General features: G+C 35.6%; 1 protein-coding gene across 2 annotated transcripts in view; it reads left to right on the top strand.

Annotated features, from left to right (window-relative positions):
• LOC145265440 (centromere protein M-like) overlaps window positions 1–23,233 on the top strand; it is a 174,871-nt gene that overhangs the window by 92,294 nt on the left and 59,344 nt on the right. For both annotated transcript variants that reach the window (XM_080121286.1, XM_080121285.1), the window contains exon 3: window positions 5,885–5,983. In XM_080121286.1, the coding sequence (XP_079977412.1) occupies window positions 5,885–5,983 (99 nt within the window). The remainder of the gene's footprint in view (window positions 1–5,884; window positions 5,984–23,233) is intronic.

Genomic DNA, 23,233 nt, shown 5'->3' with positions numbered 1-23,233 from the left:
CTTTCCATGAAAATAACGATAAAGTAGAGACAAACTCGCAACATCTCTTCTGTGAGATAGAGGTTGCAGCGAAGAGAAAAGGACATCTCCCACCAGGCCACAAAGTCTATTTTGAACCCTATCAAGGCAGGACAAGTCTTTTCTAGCAGCTCCTTCCCAGATGTGGCAACAATATTCTATCCTTGGACGTGTCTGGCTTTTATATAGATAGAGAATTGCATCAGCAGTGAGATATCTACTGGATCAATAGAAGGATCCGACCATTTTTCCAGCGGCCTTGGCAACAGATTTGATGTACATCTTCCATTTAAGATCAGGAGTAAAGGTCAAGCCCAGAAGCCTGTCAAAACTTGAGGCCTCCCCAAGACGAGAGCCATTCTAATCTGCTTGGCAGTCGGTTTGCCTCAAACTCCACACTGAACTCGGTACACCACTCCCTGATTTTCCTCTGCGAACAGACGCCTCACTAGACGATTTGAAAATCACCGCTTCTCAGGTAAATGCTATTATAAAAAACCTAGACACCTCAAAAGCGTGTGGACCAGATCTCATCCCGGCTGTGCTATTAAAAAAATGCTCTGCCGAGGTTGCTCCAGTTCTGTCCAAACTTTACAATAAATGCCTTAACGAATCTTGTTTTCCCGACTGCTGGAAAACCGCCTCTGTGGTACCAGTCTTCAAGAATTCTGGTGAAAGAACTGACCCACTAAATTATCGCCCCATTAGCCTCCTCCCGCTTTTCGCCAAAATATTTGAGTCCTTAGTTAATCAAGCCCTAGTCCAGCACCTAACAGCTGCTAAACTCCTGACTGACAAACAATATGGATTCAGGCAAGCCCGTTCAACAGCAGATATCTTAACTGTAGTTTCTGAACGTATATACCGTTCATTGGATAAAACAGGGGAGGGTAGAGCGGTGGCCCTCGATATTTTAAGGCTTTTGACAAGGTATGGCACGATGGTCTTCTAAGGAAAATTAGATCATATGGAATCACTGGAAGAATTCATAATGGAATTAAATCCTTCTTAAGTAATAGAAAAATCAAAGTTGTCCTCGACGGTCATACATCCAAACAATACGACATAAATGCGGGAGTACCTCAGGGGTCTATCCTTGGACCTCTATTATTCCTGATATTCATAAACGACCTCCCTGATAAAATTGTTTCGGAGATGGGTATATTTGCCGATGACACCACTCTCTATAATAGATATGAGGGAAAAACAAATGAACACATATCCAAGGAAATGGCAGAAACACTAGAGGACGACCTCCAATCCGTAGTGGAATGGGGACAAAAATGGTTGGTCACATTCAATGCTGCTAAGACTAAGCTTGTTTCCTTCAATAACTACAAGAAACCTTCTCTACCACCAATAGCAATGGCCAAGAACACATTACCTGAAAGTACTTCTTTTAAGCTCCTCGGCCTAACGTTTACAGGGAATATGAACTGGAATAGATACATTGAGAGCATTGCCAAGGCTGCTGCAAGGAAGGTTGGCTCCCTCTACCGTGCTAGAAAACTACTTACGCCTGACAGTATCCTATACCTCTATAAGGCAACCATTCGCCCATGTATGGAGTACTGTTGTCACATCTGGGCTGGTGCATTTGCTTCTAGTCTCTCGCTCCTTGACAGGGTTCAAAAGAGAGTCGCCAACCTGATAGGTCCTGAACTGTCATCTAGGCTTCAGCCTCTGTCCCATCGACGAGATGTTGCATCCCTCTGCCTGTTCTACAAATACTTCAATGGTGAATGCTCTGACGAACTGCAAACACTTGTACCTCCCTGACATAACTACCCCCGACAAACCCGACAAGCTACTAAGTCTTATCCCTTTACAGTAGAGATCCCTAGGTGCAAGAAAGCCTTTTACTCCAATAGTTTCTTCCCCAGAACTGCGGGTCTTTGGAACTCCCTTCCGGGATTCTGCTTTCCCAACTGCAACGATATGCAGAAGTTCAAGTGTAATGTCAACAAACATCTTTCTACTCATCTCCCTTCATAATGACACCGCTAATTAAGTCCCTGATAGTAGCCCCTGCTTCAAAGTGGCACTGTGCCTTGTTTGGGGTGAAAATTGAATAATAAAAAAAAAAAAAAAAAAAAAAAAAAAAATTATATATAATAGTAAATTTGACTTTGTCAGGAGTAAAATTTTTAACTAAAAGCAACAAACAATTCTTCTGCCCAATTACAGGAAACTAAACCAGACCTTTTATTTTTAAGCAAAACTGGCATTGAACAGACTATTTCCCTAAATGAGTTCCTAATTAAGGGATACTCTAACTTAACTTCCAAATCTGACCCCCAAGATCGCCATGGGCATGGAATATGTGTCTATATTAAAGATGGCTTTCCATGTGGTAGGGACATCTCCAGAGAAGATCCTAACTTACCCTATATGTGCTTCCGGGTTGCACTAGCTCACACTACTGCATTTATATTTACTCTCTATCGCCCCCATAACAGTGGAGTTACTATCTTTAAAAGCATATCTGAGAAAATTGACCAAGTTCTATCAGCATATCCTTCAGCTAACATTCACGTATGTGGAGACTTCAATGTTCCCAATGTGGAATGGTTGACCCACTCAAACAAGACCGATGATGAGGGGAGGTTCTGTCATGATTTCTCCATTGCTTATGACCTCACTCAGATTGTTCACGAACCCACCCGTGTACCCGACAATGACGGCCAGTATGCGAGTCTCCTAGACCTTTTTCTCACAACTTGCCCTGAACTATGTTCAGTTTCCGTTCTATCTCCTCTTGGATCTTCCGACCACTCAGTTGTATCAATTAAGATAAAAATGAAATGTAATAAGTCCTCAGACGTACCTCTCCATTGTACAGTATATCGATACACTATGGCTGACTGGGATAGTTTCCGTACATTTATATCAGATCTTCCTCTGCATTCCATGTTTAAAAAGGATGTGTCCTCTATAATACCAGACCTAATGGAATGGTTAATTGTAGGTATAGACCGTTTCATACCCTCGAAAAAGTTCCAGCAAAAACCTAACAGTCAGCCATGGTTTTCTCCTGAATATGCTGCTGCTATTGTGCATAGAAATTACTTTTTCCACTGCTTCCAACATAATAGATGTATGGAAACTAAAGCCGCTTTCAGGACTGCCAGCAACCATTGTAAGAAAGTAATAAAGAACGCAAGAGAGTTATATGCTCAATCCGTCAAGTCCAAAGTAGCTGAGCAGCAGCTTGGTTCCCACCAGTTTTGGCAAATAGCAAACAGAATCCTGAACAGAAGTGTGTGCTCTATCCCAACTATCATCAATGGACCTGAGTTAATCTCATCAGCATCAGACAAAGCCAAACTCTTTGCCAAGAACTTTGCAGCTAATTCTACCCTTTGCGACCAAGGCCGCCAACCCCCAATATTTCCATCTGTACGTGATGTTGCCAAGGTAATCAAAAACCTTGACTCCAGTAAAGCAACCAGCCCTAATGGTATTCCAATTATAGTACTAAAAAAAACTTCAACCTAAACTAGCGCCCATACTTACAAAACTGTTTAAACGTTGTTTTAAGGAGAATTGTTTTTTTTGTTGTTGTTCTTTTAAGAGTGTCACATTGAAATCGAACGTCACACTACTCAATTAATTTCAATTTGAATTAATTTCAATTGGATAATTAAATAATCTATGCATCGATAAAAGTGAGAATGTATAAGGTAGGAGACGATTCGATCAAGAGGCAAAGTGCCCCACCATGAAAACACAGTGGGTAAGGACAGTCAACAGGCCAACTTGTAACGGGACAAAGTACAATCAAGAGAACACCTGCCGCATCAGATGGAATCCGACGAGGTTAAGGACACCTGGTGTGCCCGGTGTGGAATGCTGCAGTATCAGTACCTCGTTATACAATGGGGAAAGGAGTGGCTGGTTACTGTTAATGCATCTAAAACTAAGCTTCTATCTTTACATTATCAACGTTCTGATCCCCCATCTGGCATCAATTAAAATGAATGGCTCTCGTCTTGGGGAGGCCTCAAGTTTTGACAAGCTTCTGGGCTTGACCTTTACTCCTGATCTTAAATGGAATACGTACATCAAATCTGTTGCCAAGGTCACTGGAAAAATGGTCGGATCCTTCTATCGATCCAGTAGATATCTCACTGCTGATGCAATTCTCTATCTATATAAGAGCTAGGTATGTCCAAGGATGGAATATTGTTGCCACATCTGGGAAGGAGCTGCTAGAAAGGACTTATCCTGCCTTGATAGAGTTCAAAATAGACTTTGTGGCCTGGTGGGAGATGTCCTTTTTGTCTTCGCTGCAACCTCTATCTCCCTGAAGAGATGTTGTGAGTTTGTCTTTGCTTTATCGTTATTTTCATGGAAAGTGTTCAACTGAGCTTCAATCTATGGTCCCCCCCCCCATCGCCAAACTTTCACAAGAAACACTAGACTAGCCGAAAACATTATCAATAATTTTCCATACTCTTTATCTGTGCCTAAACCTAAACATAGATTCCATGATCAAAGCTTCTTTCTTAGATCTGCACGTCTGTGGAATTGTCTTCTGCTTTCCAGCTGTCTATAATATGGTTGTCTTCAAGTCCAACATGAACAAGTTTCTGATGAGCCGTTACACTTAAATTAACGAATTTACAGAACTTCCATTACTATCGATTACTATATTGTCCTTTTGTCTACTGTACAGTCTTTAACCCGTATCCTTGAGTGGCCTCTCGGTCTTGATAAGTTGTGACGCCTATGTAAAAAGAAAAAAAAAATTGGACAGAAATGTAATCTCAGTTTATGGCATGCTAACAAGCTTAACAGCATCACAGCAAATATCTGGTAAACATGATAAGCCATCATATTGTAATATAAATATTGTTAATATATGACAACCTCACAAGAAAAAATATATATATATATATATATATTTTCTTATTATTCAATTATACTTCAACTTTTATTTATATCAGTCATTTTATATATATATATATATATATATATATATATATATATATATAAAATAACTGATATAAATAAAAGTTGAAATATAATATATATTATTTATATATATATATATATATATATATATATATATATATATATATATATATATAAAATAACTGATATAAATAAAAGTTGAAATATAATTGAATAAACATGTTTCCCCATAAATATATATTTAATATATTTTAACTTCCGTAAAGCGAAATTGATCAAATTTTGTATCAATCTCGCTTTACAGTCGTTAAAAATTAGGTTTAAAAAAAAAAAACAGAACAATGCTTCAAAGGCATACAAGAAATATAAATCATTGAATAAATGAATGAAAATCATGATTTCTTGTCATCATCAAACGATAGAATGCACCATTGGATAACATCGCCAGATGAGACGAGGATCATTTTGCTAATGGCAGAATTGTTGTTATGATGCATGATTTTGGAAGAGATTTTGGTAGTCACCAACTGGTGCCACTCATTCAATATCATTAGCAACTGAGCGCCAATAAATAATGTGATCTGCCTGGGTTGAGTGGATGGTTTCTTAGTGTAGCTATTTGTATTCTTCAGAGTTGCCACTGTAAGCTTTCTTTATCTGTCAGTTCCATAATTTTACCAAAAATCCAGTCTTTTGAACATCACTTGGTTGTGCCTAGTATTTCCGTTACAGTTTCACATATTTTCTGTTTAAGAGATTGCCAAACCTTCTCAGGGGATCGCTCATTTGTAGGAGAGTCAGCAACATCCTAAAACCTATTTCATAGGCAGATGTTTATAGATGCTTAAGCCTTGAAATATTAAATTTTGCGGACTTTGGTTCATTTGGTGTTGTAAAAAAATAATGATTACAATTTCTCCATTTTACCATTTTTTTTTTCTTTTTTCAGACGAATTGCTAATTTTTTACCACTTGAAAATGATGAAAATTCCAGTCGATCAAAAATTGATTATATTTGTTTTGTTGCTGACATTGCACAAAAAGAAAGGTGAGTGTTTTTTTTTTATAATATTTTCAATTTGCAAAATGTACAGTCCTTACTCCTCTCAGAACACACAGCACCCAGATGAATACAGAACACGTACGACAGTTTGTAGTGGCCAAGATAATGATAGGTAGTCAGTCTCAGCACCAGTGGCAAACATCGTAGATATGTGGATCAAGTTAGAACAGCGGCAAACACCGTAGATATGTGGATCAAGTTAGAACAGCGGCAAACACCGTAGATATGTGGATCAAGTTAGAACAGCGGCAAACACCGTAGATATGTGGATCAAGTTAGAACAGCGGCAAACACCGTAGATATGTGGACCATCAAGTTAGATTTGATATCAACTTTGATGGTACATATCACGTTTTCAGTTAATCTTGTGGGCTTCTTTGCCAATATAGCTTTGGAGCTATTGTTTTGGGTTACAGTACACACCATGGCTGAACTAGCGACATCTTCTTTTTAAAAGAAATTGGTTGAGGGGTATGATCCTGCATCATGTCTCAACTTGGGTAATGAAGATGAAATGGTATCAGCCAACCGCAAAATTTGGCAGAGGCAGTAATGGTCGAAATTCAGTAAATAAAGGGAATTTTTAAAAAAACAAACTTGTTTTTCTCTATAAACTTTGTATTATTTAGAATTGGTTTATAGCAAAAAATGATTTAATTCCAGAGAAATATTTGTTTGGAGATTATTCAAAATGTTGGAGTACTTCCAAATTTTTATAAAGGAGAATTGCCAACCTAATGAGATTTACAGAAGAATTCATACATGAAGTTATTATTACAATTAAAGTTATTATTACAATTAAAGTTATTAAGTTATTATTACAATTAAAGTTATTATTACAATTAAAGTTATGAAGTTATTATTACAATAAAAGTTATGAAGTTATTATTACAATAAAAGTTATGAAGTTATTATTACAATTAAAGTTATGAAGTTATTATTACAATTAAAGTTATGAAGTTATTATTACAATTAAAGTTATGAAGTTATTATTACAATTAAAGTTATGAAGTTATTGTTACAATTAAAGTTATGAAGTTATTATTATAATTAAAGTTATGAAGTTATTATTACAATTAAAGTTCAAAAGTATATTTAAATATGAAGTTATTATTAAAATTAAAGTTCAAAAGTATATTTAAATATGAAGTTATTATTACAATTAAAGTTCAAAAGTATGTTTAAAATTTTATATTTAAAAGTATATTTAAATATGAAGTTATTACAATTAAAGTTATGAAGTTATTACAATTAAAGTTATGAAGTTATTATTACAATTAAAGTTATGAAGTTATTATTACAATTAAAGTTATGAAGTTATTATTACAATTAAAGTTATGAAGTATATTTAAAATTTTATATTTAAAAGTATATTTAAATATGAAGTTATTACAATTAAAGTTCAAAAGTATATTTAAAAATTTTATATTTAAAAGTATATTTAAATATGAAGTTATTATTACAATTAAAGTTCAAAAGTATATTTAAAAATTTTATATTTAAAAGTATATTTAAATATGAAGTTATTATTACAATTAAAGTTCAAAAGTATATTTAAAAATTTTATATTTAAAAGTATATTTAAATATGAAGTTATTATTACAATTAAAGTTCAAAAGTATATTTAAAAATCCTGAAGGAAGCTTCTTTCCTTTTTTTTAAAATCACAAACCATATTAATTTTAAACACAAAAGTTTGTATTTTTGTTCAAAATGAACATAATTTGCAAAGCTTTTATTTCAAGCTAACAACCAAGAGCCAACAGTGGCTGCTGCTAACTAGCTTTTAATTATCAGCATTACTAGTGAAAGTGTTTACTTTTGCTGAAAAGGGAAGAGGCTGTGTAAAAACCAATGGTACCAAAAAAGAAATCAACATAGAATTATCATTTTAACGCATGAAAATAATAAAAGCATTAAATTACTTAGTACTTGGGATATGAAAAATATTTTGAACAAACGTTCGAAACCTGTCATGTTGAGTTTTATTTTCGAGACAACAAAAAAATGAATTAACTAGTTTATTTCGTACGATGATAATAAGTGAGATTGATGTTTTTTTCTAATTTTTTTTCCAAATTCCATGACAAACTTCCTCAAGATATTGGTACCAAGCTTCTAAGCACCATAGAGGTAAAAAAAAAGTCTGAAGCAAAATGGCTGTTTCATAGCGTTAACATTTTTATCATTACTTTCATAAAGATTCTTAAAATATATTATTTTATTATATGTGAAAGGATATTCATTTCTAAACAAAATAAATACTCGCGTTGTAGTCCAATGTTTTGAGGCTCTGGAGTAGTCGTGCAACGTGCCCCATGTCTGTGGGGATAGGTTCCTGGGTGGTCGCGTCACCCTTCTGCTATGACGCACCAGTTGGTCCTCCTCAATCTCCATCATCCCAGGGGATGCTGTGTCATTCACCTCCATCTGTTCTGGCAAAGTGTCGGTTGTTTCGGACTGGGGTGGACCATTCTCTCGTTATTTTGGGCCCTGTAAGGTTGTCTATCGTAGCTAACATTCCTGGGGGCCCCTTAGGTATCGAGTGACAAGGGTTATCTACCACTAGGTTTATTCTTCAGAGGAATCTGCGATTACAACAGGTTATCCAGTTACTCCCATCAATTCGTACATTATACTGCCGGTTACCCAGTGTTTCCATCACCCTTCCTGTCTTTATGTTACATGATAAGGGCTATCCCCTTTTCATGTAAGTATAAAAATAGAGAGATTTAGTTAAAATGAAAATGAAATAGCATAGACAAAATTCGAACCTCGTAATTTAGGTTTAGAAATAGATTACGAGAGAGAATTAGCAATGGAATGTGAAAACAAACCATTGTTTAGCTTAGAGATAAAATAGTTTCAAGAAAAGAATGTGCGTTGTCAATTCTGTTATGAAAAATTCAATTGAGGAATGCAACTACAAGATAATTTAATAAACATGTTTTTAACATATTGGAAATATAGGTTACTGGGAATGTAGGTTAAAATTCCTTTTGTAAACAAAGGAAAAATTTTTGGACACGCATTTCCAGAACACGTGAAAGAAGACACATGTTTTAACATGTGTATGACGTCATGGAAAACGGGAAGTTCTCAATATAGTTAGAAACTTATGAGAAACTGGGAGAGAGTGAGAGAGAGTTTGAGGACGACAGACGATAGTCTGCAGTTGGGATTCGAACGTCTAGAAGCGAGACGGTCACTTTTGAAACTTAATATGTGAAGCTTCTTGATGATGAAAACCACGACCGGTCGGGAGAAGAAATAAACCCATCATGTGTTTTTATAAACGTCGTCTTTGTGTTGTAATTCTACCAAAAGGTAAAGTGAAAATTGTTATTATATGTCTTGTATATCATGTGGTTTAAAATGTCTTTACATACACATCTTACATACACAATGTGAACACTAATACTGTCTGAACACTGTTTCCTCACTCAAAGAGCTTCTATTACACATCTAAGCATAAACATTTAATATATATGAATCTCTTTATAACACGAACAATCTCTCTTACGACATCTCTCTCACTAACAACATCTCTCTTACAACATCTCTCTCTCTAAGATACAACAACAAACTCTCAATAAGACTCTCTAAGTCTCAACAACATCCCTCTCTAAGACTCACTCTTAATAAGACTCCTAAATATAACATTTACCCATCAGCGTAAGTATGGATCAACTTGATTTTGGACCTGCACCGTTTCCCCGATTTTCAGTTTCTGAAGTGCGTGACTTTTTAGATTGTATCCCCTTTTATTCCGTAAGTGTCTTTTTGTAGTAATACACACAGACGAAAAAACGCTTTGGATATTTACAGATTTCAAGGTAGTTCTACTAAAATAGCCATATTTTTCAAACCAAAGCACTTCAAGACTTTAAATTACTACTGGTTTGTTCGGAAATGAATATACTTTCAAATGAATTAATAAATATGAATGTACATTATATATTTTAAGAGTTTTAAGCAAATAAAGTGATAAAAATATGAACATCATAAAATGGCGTTTTCGGTAAGGTTTTGTAATGACCCTCCCTGTTTTCTAAAGGCCCATACCATGATTGTATGAAGAATTTCGTTATGAAATTTGGAAACCAATCAGAAGAGGTGTTAATTTTAATACTGTCAAGTGTTCGAAATATTTTTGACCATTTCTTTTTTTGTTGTGTTAAAAATAAGACTTTAATATGACGAGTATCAGACATTTTGAAAAAAAATTTCATCGGACAACCACTAGTAAATAAATCATTCTTTTTACTATCTTTATCAGTTAAAAGTATTATTTTATGTTGAGTAGGACCGCGGTAATTGATCATAATTTAAAAGGACCTACCCGAAAAAAATGTTTATTTTCCGAGTTTGGTCAAATTAAGTTAGTATTAGTAGCAACAGCAGCACTTGTAGTATTAGTCATAGCACAGTATAAACAATACGCGTTTAATTTTTATTCACAAACGAATTAAGAATAACATGAAAATATGAATATAAATGTTCTGATATGTTTAATTTGTTATCAGAATAACATTAGTTTAGAAGTATTCGGTTTTCAGAATGTATAATAACAACAATCCCAACCAATTCAGCATTATGAATCCATTTAATTTCTCACATTTCTGGTCAAATTTAAAAACATGGTTAAAAAAAACAAAGTAAACTTTTGTAGATATATAGCTTGCATGCACTTTTATTCATTGCATTAGTTTTGAACAGCAAATTAAAACAATGTTTTACTGCGAACAGCCACAAATGTTTTTTCAAAATCAAAAGATGTATGAAAATCTCGTTTGTATTACTATACACATAGATTTGAAAAAGTTGTCAAAAAACAAATATATAACAAATAAATGTTATCAAAGGCAAGATAAGTTACTTTTCTACCTAACTGGATATGTTTTAGTGTTTATATTTAATGTAACATGTTTATTCAGCTCAAAAAACATAGTGTTTACCGATGTATTCGAAAATTTAAAATGGCGGCCCACTCTCTCTTGAGTTATAAATAAAAAAACAGACAAAATACTGTTAGAAACTCGCTCAATATATGTTACCATGACATAGGCGGATATATATTCGGCAGGTTTTTAACAGTATTTTGTCTAGTTTTTTATTTTTAACTCATTTTCCCAAACTTACCGTGTGAAAGAGATAGTCGGCCGCCATTTTTAACTTTCCAATACATCGGTAAGCACTGTATGTTTTTCGAGCTGAATAAACATGTTACATTAAATAAAAACATGCTTTGTATAACATTTATTTGTTATAATTTATTTTTTATTTTTTGGACAACTTTTTCGTACCTCTACGGCAAGTAATACAAACGCACAAATAGTGTTGACTGTTGAGCATTTCCTGAGAACAAGACAAATGTCAGTTAGTTGACACTTAAATATTTGAAGTCTTGATAATGACTTAAAAATAAATAGTAAAACAAAATACTGTTAGCAACCCACCTACTAAAGTTGTGTGGCAAGTCTCCTCCTAAAACACTCTTTAACCCTAACAATAACACTAAGTTCGAGTGGCAAGCCCCTCTCCCCAAATACCTCTGTAAGCCACATACAAGTGTCTAAAACAAACAAACAAAAAATAGATCCTTCCTTAAAGAAAAATGCACATAAAAAATAAATTGGTTAACAGTCCTAAAATGCTGGAAGTGGTGAATTATTTTACATTAAATTTTTGTGAAACTAACCGCCCCCCCCTCTAATATTGTTTTTGTTTCTGTCAAGTCTTCAGTATGTTCACACATAATTTTCCTTAGCCCTACAATTAATTCAAAGTCCGAATGGCAACCTCCCCATATTCTCATTGCATAGAAACCCTCTTAAAACCACACATAATCGTCTTAAAAAAAATAAAACAAAAAGCATACAGGATTTATCTCCCATAAAAAACCCCAGTTAACTACCCTAAAACGCTAGAATGACCTGTAATGGGGAATTATTTTACATTAAATTCTAAAATAATTTGTTTATCTTTCATTAAAGTTTTTCATGGCATTTCATACATAATTGCCTAAAAAGGTAGAATCACATTTTGGAGGGGTGGTCAGAAGGGGTTGGGTGGGGTTAAACAGAAGGTGTTAATCGACAATAATACCAAAGAAATATTGCAATATATTCATTTTTAAATGGTCTTATGTTTAGATTTAAGTTTTTTGTACATAAAGCACATTACAATTCAACTTTGAGTTCTCCAACTTCTTTTCTGTTAATGGATACATGGCATTTTTAAGGAATTGCAGCATATATATGCACATTTACTGCAGATTATTTGGAAACCATGAACTTTTGGAGATTTTCAGTCGCATATTATGATTCCTTGTACAAAAATACACTCATATGGTAAATTTCATTGCTTAATCTTGTGTTTTAACAAAGATATGATATTTTTACTGAAAAAGTAGTGTAAAAAATGTGACGAAACGCATATGGCTTTAAAGAGGGGAAAATATCCAAACATGTGAGGCACAAAAATAGTCATGACTTCCTTGATTTTAATTGGATTTAAAAAATTTAAAAAGATTCTTTCTTAGCTCATCAAGCTCTTTCTATGTATACCAGTATTGAAATATTTTAAGCTATTTCAATTTTTTTATGTGTATTGCTACTTTTTGCCATCACTATTTCCCTATAATGACAGCGTTTATGCATTCGATATCGGTTGTGGAGCACTGGGAGATGGTTCTTTATCACGCGACTGTAGAGCATCATCGCTGGAGACATATGTAGGTCTTGTACCGGGTGTTGCAATGAGTCGGGACCTAGCTGTCTGGTCATGGCATTGGCGACCGCAATTGTCCGTGCTACCAATAAGTATCCTTTTAGCCGTTTTAACGGCCAGTTCTGCTCTCCCCTTGCTTCGAGGGTAATATGCTGATGATGTTCGTTTCCTGATACCCCAATTATCTAGGAACCGGTTATATTCACCGGAGTCAAACGGTGGTCCACCATCGGTTGACAGTATCTCTGGGATGCCGTACATGCAGAACCAGTTTCGTAGAGCGTCACATGTGGCCTTGGCATTTCCAGACATCATAGTGACTTCTACCCATCCGGTGTATTTATCTGCATATGCTAGCTAGTTCTTCCCTCGTAAATCGAAAAAATCCGTCACCGTCTTCTGAAATGCGAACTCAAGGTTCGAGGGTGGCATTAGGGGTTCCCTGGGTTGTGACAGAGCCATTACTTTTCATACTTTGCACTGGGTCTGACAAATGCTCGCGTCCAGTTCTGGCCAAAACATTGTCTGGCGTTTGCCAACATTCCATTGATGCTCTGATGCACTGAATGGAGCGATTCCAGTTCTTCCGCACATAGTTTTCTGGGTATGAGGATTTTATTTTTCATTATCGTCACCCCTTCCAAGCAATATAACTCCTCTTTCATATGCCAAAACCAGCGAATTGTCTCCGGCAGTTTATGTTGAGATTTAGGGAAACCATTTTGTATGAATTCGGCAAGGGTACAGCATTTGTCGTCAGTAGCAGTTGCAGCCACAATCCTGTCCCATGTTATTGCCCTTAATTTTGGGTCCTGCTCGAAGGTGGAGTTAAATGACGCTCTTATGGCACTATCCATGGTTTGTGCGATGTCCTTTTCATTTGCTTCGGTCCAGCTTCAGTGACACAGTTGCAGTGCTTCTGGAAAAGAAAATATCCCAAGCCTGTCGTACTGAAGTTCATTGACAAACAAGTTGGTCTGTTCACTTCGAAGGTTCTTACACCATTCTCGTTATCTTCTGTGATACTTCTTTTCGACTTTTCTAAGATGAAATTTGATTGAGTGTGCTGTCCCAGTAGAACTTATGATTTTTTATCTTCAGCAGCTCCCAGAACGGGGCCATTACTTTGGCCTGAGAAAAAGCGTAGGCTACCTAGTTTACCATTCCAAACCAGGATCTTATGTCAGTTATATTTTTTGGTGTTGGAAAATTCCGTATTGCTTCAGTCATTTTTTTTGGTGGGTTTTATCAAGAAATTCTACCTTTTTCTGTAAAGTGAAATTTCTGGGGGTTGAATACGATACCATTTTTGCTGCGATTATTTATGTACTCCATAGTATGCCAAAATGATATTTCAATACAGTTGTCCCATAGTATTGTGTTGTCAATACATCTAGGTATATCTACAGTGATATTGTTGAACCTTCGTGTATATGCATCTCCTGGTGCTTGGAATCCTTGTGCTGAAGATAACACTATTTACCCCATTCCTTGATGAAGGTAGTTGCATCTCTTGCCGATTAAAAGAGGGTTAGGCTATGAGAGCCATTCCATGCATCCAAGACAGTTTTTCTAGTTTTTGCAGGCACCAGCGATGCCTGATTGAAAGGAGATGGTGTATGATGGGTTTCTCATAGGGTAGCAACATTGAGCTTTTGTAGGTCCACCGTATACCTTGGTGACCTGTCCTTTTTCGGTGCAATCACCATTCTGGAGCACCATGTTGGTGCCCTGATTAATGGTGTCCAAATAATCTGGCGTCTATGCCTCCGTGCGTCCAGACTATTGCCAGATAACCATCCATTAGTTTTTCCTGAAATTTTGCCACAAATTGTATTTCATTAAATAGATGTGCACAGTAAAAAAGATTTTTTTACAAAAATTCCTGTTGCGCCCCCAGGGGCTCAAGAGGTAAAAAATGCCCCAAAATGGCCAAAAAATTTTCCTGAAACTTGGCCAAAATGTAGAGGCCATTGTTCTTAATATAAATTCAGTATGGGTGACCCTGGCGAAATTCTGGTTCGCATCCCTCTGGGACTTTTAGGACTAAAAAAAAACATGTCTTTTTGAAGCTCTTTTTTCATATTACTCAAGAACTTGATATGTATGTCTATATAGTAGCAATACACATGAAAAAATTGAAATAGCTTAAAATATTTCAAATTGGTATCTATAGAAAGAGCTTGATGAGCTAAGAAAGAATCTTTTTAAATTTTTTAAATCCAATTTAAAATTAAGGAAATCATGACTATTTTTGTGCCTCACATGTTTGGATATTTTTCCCTCTTTAAGACCATATGCGTTTTGTCACATTTTTCGCACTACTTTTTCAGTAAAAATGTCATATCTTTGTTAAAACACAAGATTGAAATTTACTATATAAGTGTATTTTTGTGCTAGGAATTAGAATATGCTACTGAAAATCTCCTAAAATTAATGGTGTCCAAATAATCTGCAGTAAATGCACATAAATATGCTGCAATTCCTTAAAAATGCCATGTATCCATTAAAAGAAAAGAAATTAAATAACTCAAAGCTGAATTGCAATGCATTATATGTACAAATAACTGAAATCGAAATCTAGGACTGTTTAAAAATGAATATATTACAATATTTCTTTGGTATTATTGTTGATTAATACTTTCCGTTAACCATCTGACCACCTCTCCAAAATATGCAATTTTACTTTTGTAGGCAATTACGTGTGAATACCTTAAAAAACTTTAATGAAAGATAAACAAGTATTATTTTAGAATTTAATGTAAAACGATTCCCCATTTTGAGCCATTCTAACATTTTAGGGCAGTTAACCATTTTTTTTCCTATCTGAGATAAATCCTGTACGCTTTTTTTTTGTTTTTCTAAAGACGATTATGTGTGGTTTTAAGAGGGTCTTTGTGCAATTATGAGAGGGTGGGGAGGTTGCCACTCTGACTTTGGGTTAATGATAGAGCTAAGGAAAATTGTGTGAACACCCTGAAGACTTGATAGAAACAAAACAAAAACAATTTTAGAATTTAGAGTGGGGGTTAGTTTCACATAAATTTAATGTAAAATAATTCACCATTTCGAGACTATTCTAGCGTTTTTGGACATTTGACTAATTTATTTTTTATGGGTGATAAATGGTGCACTTTTCTTAAAGGAAGAGTTTTTTTTAGACACTTATATGTAGGAACTTTGTTTGGTGAGGAGCTTGCCACTTAGACTAGCGTTATTGTTAAGGATAAAGGAGGTTTTAAGAGGAGGAGACTTGCCACTCGTACCTAGGGTTAGAAGTGGGATTAAGGGAGTTTTTTTTGTTTTTTTTAAGAAGGTGTTTGACCCCCATATTTACAGTTAGTGGGTCATAATTATTGGCTTTTGAAAATATTATGCCTTAGATTTTGGACACCAAATTACTTTTAAATATGAAATTTATTTTTGTTTGTGTTGTAATTCTTAAGGGGTGTGAAACTTAATGAGAATTACAACAAATAGACAAAATAAATTTTATTTTAAACAAGTGACGTCACTAACAGAAAACATTGATGTTTGGAAAACTAAAGTATTTTTGCCCACTTATTTAAATATCAAAAAAACATTTTTTGCTAAAGCTAACAAATCGTTCACAAATTTTTTATAAATTTGGTTTTTATTTTCAATTACAGTTCTTGTCCGAGTGACACATTATTGTGTTAAACTTTCCAGTTTAAGACGTTTTTTTTTTAATTTTTATTCCAATCTGTAGTGGAATGGGGACAAAAATGTATGGTCAGATTCAATGCTGCCAAGACTAAGCTTGTTTCCTTCATTAACTACAAGAAACCTTCTCTACCACCAATAGCAATGGCCAAGAACACACTGCCTGAAAGTACTTCTTTTAAACTCCTCAGCCTAACGTTTACAGGGAACATGAACTGGAATATATACATTGGGAGCATTGCCAAGACTGCTGCAAAGAAGGTGGGCTCTCTCTACCGTGCTAGAAAATTACTTAGCCTGAAAGTATCTTGTACCTCTATAAGGCCACTATTCACCCATGTATGGAGTACTGTTGTCACATTTGGGCTGGTGCATCTGCTGCTTGTCTCTCACTCCTGGACAGCGTTCAAAAGAGAGTCGCCAACCTGATAGGTCCTGACCTGTCATCTAGGCTTCAGCCTCTGTCCCATCGACGAAATGTTGCATCCCTCTGCCTGTTCTACAAATACTTGAATGGTGAATGTATGGCGGTTGCCATAGCTTTTAACGACGTTTGAAAAAGGGTCACCATTTCGGTCGGTCCCCTTTTGGGGCACCTCTGAAATTAGAGACAGAATAAGAGTGTTGAAAAAGAACGGTTGTGAAAAAGAAAACATCGGGTTATAATTAAGTGCGACGAGACTTTAGGATTGATGATGTTTTATAAAAGTTTCCAAGATTTAGGGGTACAAAGAGGATGGTATATTTTCTTCGATAAAAGTCTTTACCCAGAGAAATTGGTCCGTCGCATATTGATGCTTCTATCGTTTGTGCATGTCTGAGACAGATTTCTTCTTTGTATCTCCCTCCAGAACAGTCCTCTATTCTGATTAGCTGAAACCTCTGGTGACGTTCAGAGAAGAAAGGAAGGGAAAAGTAGAAGAGTAGGGATAAGGACAGAAATAAGGGAAGCATACCGTAGCAGCATCATAGTAGTAGTTCACTACACGAGTCCCCCTCCAAATAATGGAGTTAAGTACCCTCCACAGAATTATTATATATGTATATTGCTTAAATTTGTTTAAAAATAAAAGTACTCATTTTTCTTTTTCCATGTTACTTTCCTACCAGATCTAGACTTATATGTGTCAGCAATTTTATCTTCAACTTTGTCGGTATCATCTGTCTTAATAAGTTTATCATTAGTAGTACTGTCATTTGTCTGTGCCTTCTCAGTCTGTCTAATTTTATTAGTACTAGTTGGTTCTATGTACGGCTTTAATCTATCTATTGATACGTGTGTATGAGTACCGTCGTTCATATCTATCTGATAATGCTTATCTGATCGAGTCAAAACTTTATAAGGACCTGAGTACGGTGCTTCTAATGGTTTCCTAACTCGATCAACTCTGAGACATACTTTTTTGCAGGAAGATAAACTTTTCGGTATAAATGTTTTGGGACTGTCATGGATATGTCCTTTTCCGTTGTTGAGTACATCAATTTGTGACATCCATTCACACAAATTACGTATGTACTGGTTATTACCTGGAGTTTCTCCTACTCTCTGCTTGTGTATCAACTGCTGAGGAATCAATATCGGAGCTCCAGTAACAGACGTAAAAGGGGAAAAGCCTGATTCATTAGGGGTGCTACGTATATCCAGCAGAATCACCAGTATCGCTTTCATCCATGATTCTTTTCGAGCCATTATTGCCGCTTTAAGGGTACAGTGTGCTCTTTCGATCACCCCGTTACTTTGAGGGTGATACGAAGTTGTCCTCAAGCGGTAAAAACCTTGGTTAATTCCTGGAACAATTCACTCTCAAACTGACTACCTCTGTCAGTTACAACATGCAGTGTGACTCCAAATCGAGATATCCATGCATTGATAAACGCTTCTGCTACCGACTGTGGAGATATCTCAGTCATAGGCAGAAGCTGCTAAAAACAGCCTATCCTGCCTTGACAGAGTACAAAATAGACTTCGTGGCTTAGTGGGGGATGCCCTTTTCTCTACCTGCAACCTCTCTCCCACAGAAGAGACGTTGCAAACCTATCCTTGTTTTATTGTTATTTCCATGACAGGTGCTCGTCTGAACTCCAATCTCTGGTCCCTCCTCGCCAATCTTTCACGAAAAACACCCGTCTAGCTGAATCCACTGTGAAAAATTTCCCCCACTCTTTATCTGTACCTAAATCAAAACGTGGATTCCATGAACAAAGCTTCTTTCTTAGAACTGCATACCTGTGAAACTCTGTTCCATCTGCCTGCTTCCCACCTGACTACAACTTGGATGTCTTCAAGTCCAACGTTAACAAATTCCTAATGAACCGCCCCCTTAAGTAAACACTTCATCAAATTTCCACACTAACGTACTGTACTTGCAATAACCCTTATCCCTGAGTGTCTTCCGGGCCTTGATAAGTGGTGACCACTGTGTAAAAAAAAAAATAAAATAAAAAAAGTACTTCAATCCAACGAATTGCATGATTGATGGGTCCAACGATATCGATATGTACCGTCTGGAAACATGCAGATGGTAACTCGAATTCTTGGACTGCAGACTTTGTGTGTCTGTGAATTTTTTATTGTTGACACATACACATTTTGCGCAGAATTGTTTAATCGTTTTATCTAAACTAGGCCAAAAGTATCTGGACTTGACCAGTTTTATAGATGCTCCCGTACCAGGATGCGCCAAGCTACGAAGCTCTTTTGGGATAAACGGTCTGGGGTACTTAGTTGAAGTCTCGCATAGGACTGAGCCGACTTCGCTTGACACACAGTATTCTTTCAAATTAGTGCATGATTTTATTTCGTCATCACCTTTTTGTGCCTGGGCTATTTCAGCGAAGTCGCATGCATCTATCTGCATAGCTAATGCAGGCCGAGACATACAGTCTGTAACTATATTCTCAGCTCCTTTAATATACTCCACGTCAGCAATATATTCGGCAAGCACTGATAAGTGTCGCTGTTGTCGATCTGACTTTGCTGGTGTCTAACTATAAAAGGCTCTGCATAATGGCTTATGATTAGTGAATAATGTCACGTGACGACCTTCTATGAGGTGGCGGAAATGTATCACTGAAAAATAAGCTGCTAGTAGCTCTCTGTCAAACGTGGAATACTTGTCTTGAGTTTGAGAAAATTTCTTGGAAAAGAAACATATAGGTACTGGTTTCTTATCTATCAACTGGTGTAATCCATCACCAGCGGCACATTGACTAGCATCTGTAACTAAGTAGTATTCTGTAGTTGAAGACTGTGGATGAGCTAACACCATAATTTCTGATAATTTGCTTATTGCTTTGAAGGTGTTAGTTTCTTCCTCATTAAGCTCGGTCTTTGCTTCAGGATCCAACCTCATCCGTTCGGATAGTGGTAAAATTATGGATGCATAATTAGGGAGTAATTTGCGGTAAAAACCTGTCATTCCCAGAAAGCTACGTAAGCTTTTTGAGTCCTTAGGTATCGGAAAATTTTCAAACTCTTTGATTTTCTTTAATGTAGGCAACAAGCCTTCTTTGCTTACGTGAAAACCTAAGAAATCTAACTCTGGTATTCCGAATACACACTTATCTAAGGAAATCTTTAAATTTTTATCACTAAGGATCCTAAATACTCTATCTAAATCTTCCTTGTGCTGTTGCTCACTTTCACTAAAAACTAGTATGTCGTCTAAATATATAAATATGCAATTTAACTTTAAAAATGTTTTATCCATAAAACGCTGAAATGTAACCGCAGCATTCTTTAAACCAAATGGAAGTAATTAAACTCAAACAAACCAAAACTTCTGTCTTAGGCACATCTTTAGGGTGTACCTTAATCTGATGATATGCTGCAGTTAAATCTATTTTGGAAAAATATTGTTTATTAGCTAACTGTGTGCAGAAGGAATTTATATTTGGTACCGGGTAGCAGTCTGTTTTGGTTATGCTATTTAACACATGGAAATCACCGTACGCTCGATATGACCCATTCAGCTTCTTCACCAAGTGCAAAGGGGTTGCCCACTCGCTATTGGAAGGCTGGATAACTCCGGTATTTAATAACTTTTTAAATTCTGCCTGTGCTGTATCTAAAGGAAATGGCTGGGGTGTGATAAGCAAGAAGAGAGAAAAGCGAGTACTCACCAGAGGTTAATTTTAGCAGGTGCTTGGAGAAAAAGCGTCAATTAAATTTTATATATATATAGTCAATGTTCTTGAAGAAAAAAAAAACTGAGTTCCTCGATGCACACGTGTTCCAAAATTGGCTTCACACGCGTGTGTCTGGAAGGTTCCTTTTTCTGTGTGCAGGTGTGTGTGTGTTTCAGAATGAAATTTGGGATTCTGTATTGATTCTTAAAATCACTTTTTTTGTTGTTACAGAATAGTTTTTAGACCAGATTTTATTTCAGTCATTTATCTGGTGAGAATCACGTAAAAAAGGTTTTGTTTTTCTTTCTCTTTTTTTTTACTGCTTATTTTTCTTGTTTGTTTGTTTTTGCCTTATTTAGCGTAAACCCTTTCACAAAAATAGCAAATATATATATATTATCGGCATTTCTTGGAAACCGGATTTATATATATACTTTTTTTTGTAAGGTTTTACTGTAGTTTTAGAAAGGCTTTTTCTTTTTCTTTTGTTCATCAGAAGGTTGCGTGTATATACGCACGTCGGGTGTTCACCAAATTATGGCGGTTGCCATAACTTTTAACAACATTTGAAAAAGTGTCACCATTTCGGTCGGTCCCCTTTTGAGGCACTTCCAAAATTAAAGAGAACAAGAGTGCTGAAAAAGAACGGTTGTGAAAAAGAAAACATCGGGTTATAATTAAGTGCGACGAGACTTTAGGATTGATGATGTTTTATAAAAGTTTCCAAGATTTAGGGGTACAAAGAGGATGGTACATTTTCTTCGATAAAAGTCTTTACCCAGGGAAACTGGTCCGTGGCATATTGATGCTTCTATCGTTTGTGCATGTCTGAGACAGATTTCTTCTTTGTATCTCCCTCCAGGACAGTCCTCTATTCCGATTAGCTGAAACCTCTGGTGACGTTGAGAGAAGAAAGGAAGGGAAAAATAGAAGAGTAGGGAGAAAGAGAGAAATAAGGGAAGCATACCATAGCAGCATCATAGTAGTAGTTCACTACAGATGCTCTGACGAACTGCAAGCATTTGTACCTCCTCGACGTAACTACCCCCAACAAACCCGACAAGCAACTAAGTCCCACCCCTTTACAGTAGAGATCCCTAGGTGTAAGAAAGCCTTTTACTCCAATAGTTTCTTCCCCAGAACTGCAAGTCTTTGGAACTCCCTTCTGGGATTCTGCTTTCCCAACTGTACTTATATGCAGAAGTTCAAGTGTAATGTGAACAAACATCTTTCTACTCATCTCCCTTCATAATGCCCCCGCAAATTATGTCTCTGATAGTAGCCCCCTACTTCAAAGTGGCACTGTGCCTTGTTTGGGGTGAAAATTGAATAATAAAAACAAAAAACATTTCTCTACGTGGACTTTGGAACAAGATCACAGTGTGCTACACTTCGCCTTTTCTGTCCTCTGTCAGTGAAGGAGAAATCCTTCATGACTGAGACAATTTTTGTTTTTTTCTATCCAGATTGATCCTTTTTGGGAAGCTGAATTTTCCTCACATTAACTGACCTTGTGTCTCGTGGAAAGGCAAGTAAATAGGAACTAGAAACTGAGCACCTCCTACAAATATTTAAATATTGATTTTGCATTTTTTTTAAATATATAATTGGGTAGATTAGTATCCATTCGATTATAATCCACTGAAAAAATTGTAAAAAAAAAAAATGAAAAAAAATATATTGAAGTTGGGGGGGGGGGTACTGCTCATACACGTGAACCAAAAAAATCATATTTTACATTTTTTTTTTCTGTTTAATTCACTATTAAAAACTAATGTAATGGATAAAAGTGCACACGTTACATATTTGTTTTTCGACTATATTTTTATGATTTGACCAAAAATAATGCTGGATTGTTTTAAAATTATATATTCTGATAACCAAATAGCTCTAGTTAAGCTAATTATGTTCTGATAATATGAGCTCCAACTAAATATGTAAGAACATTTTTTTTATATTCATATTTTCATTGTCATTACAAAATCTTACCGAAAACGCCATTTTATGATAACATTTTTAGCACTTTATTTGCTTAAAACTCTTAAAATATATAATGTACATTATTATTTATCAATTTATTTGAAAGTATATTCATTTTCAAACAAAACCGTTGTATTTTGGGGACTTAAGATGCTTTGGTTTTTAAAATATGATGATTTTAGCAGAAACCCCTTGAAATCCGTAATTATCCAAAGCATTTTTATCGTCTGTGTGTATTGCTATATATAGTAGTTTTCCATGGTACTGAATTCAAATATACATGTCTTAAGGCATGAAACTGCATCGTTTGTCCATTTGTACTGGGATTTGTCAATTCCCAGAAGCTCAGAAGGGGTCTCAAATGTCCCAAAATTGCAAAAAATGACACTTTTTACCCCATAACTTTTGCCCCATCCATTAGATTTTTCTGAAACTTGGCGAAAATGTGAAGACGAGGTTGGCCCTTCACATTTCTCACATTCATCTCCTCGATAACAAATAAAAACACAGCTGTTTTGTTTTAGAGATTGTCATAATCAAAATGAAAACAAATCAAGAAAATAAGCTCCACAAAAAAAAAAAAAAAAAAAAAATTTGTTCTGGCAGGCCATAATTATGAAAATATACAGAAACAAAATGTCACTTTTCTGAACCATATCTGTCTCTATTTCAAAAACCATAACCCAACTAAAGTCTGCATTCTTGGGTAAC

Source organism: Euprymna scolopes, chromosome 40 (genome assembly GCF_053919585.1).
Source record: "Euprymna scolopes isolate OS-2025 chromosome 40, ASM5391958v1, whole genome shotgun sequence".
Lineage (NCBI taxonomy): Eukaryota > Metazoa > Mollusca > Cephalopoda > Sepiida > Sepiolidae > Euprymna > Euprymna scolopes.
Note: the sequence above shows the minus strand (reverse complement) of the source record. Positions and strands in the feature narration are given on the sequence as shown.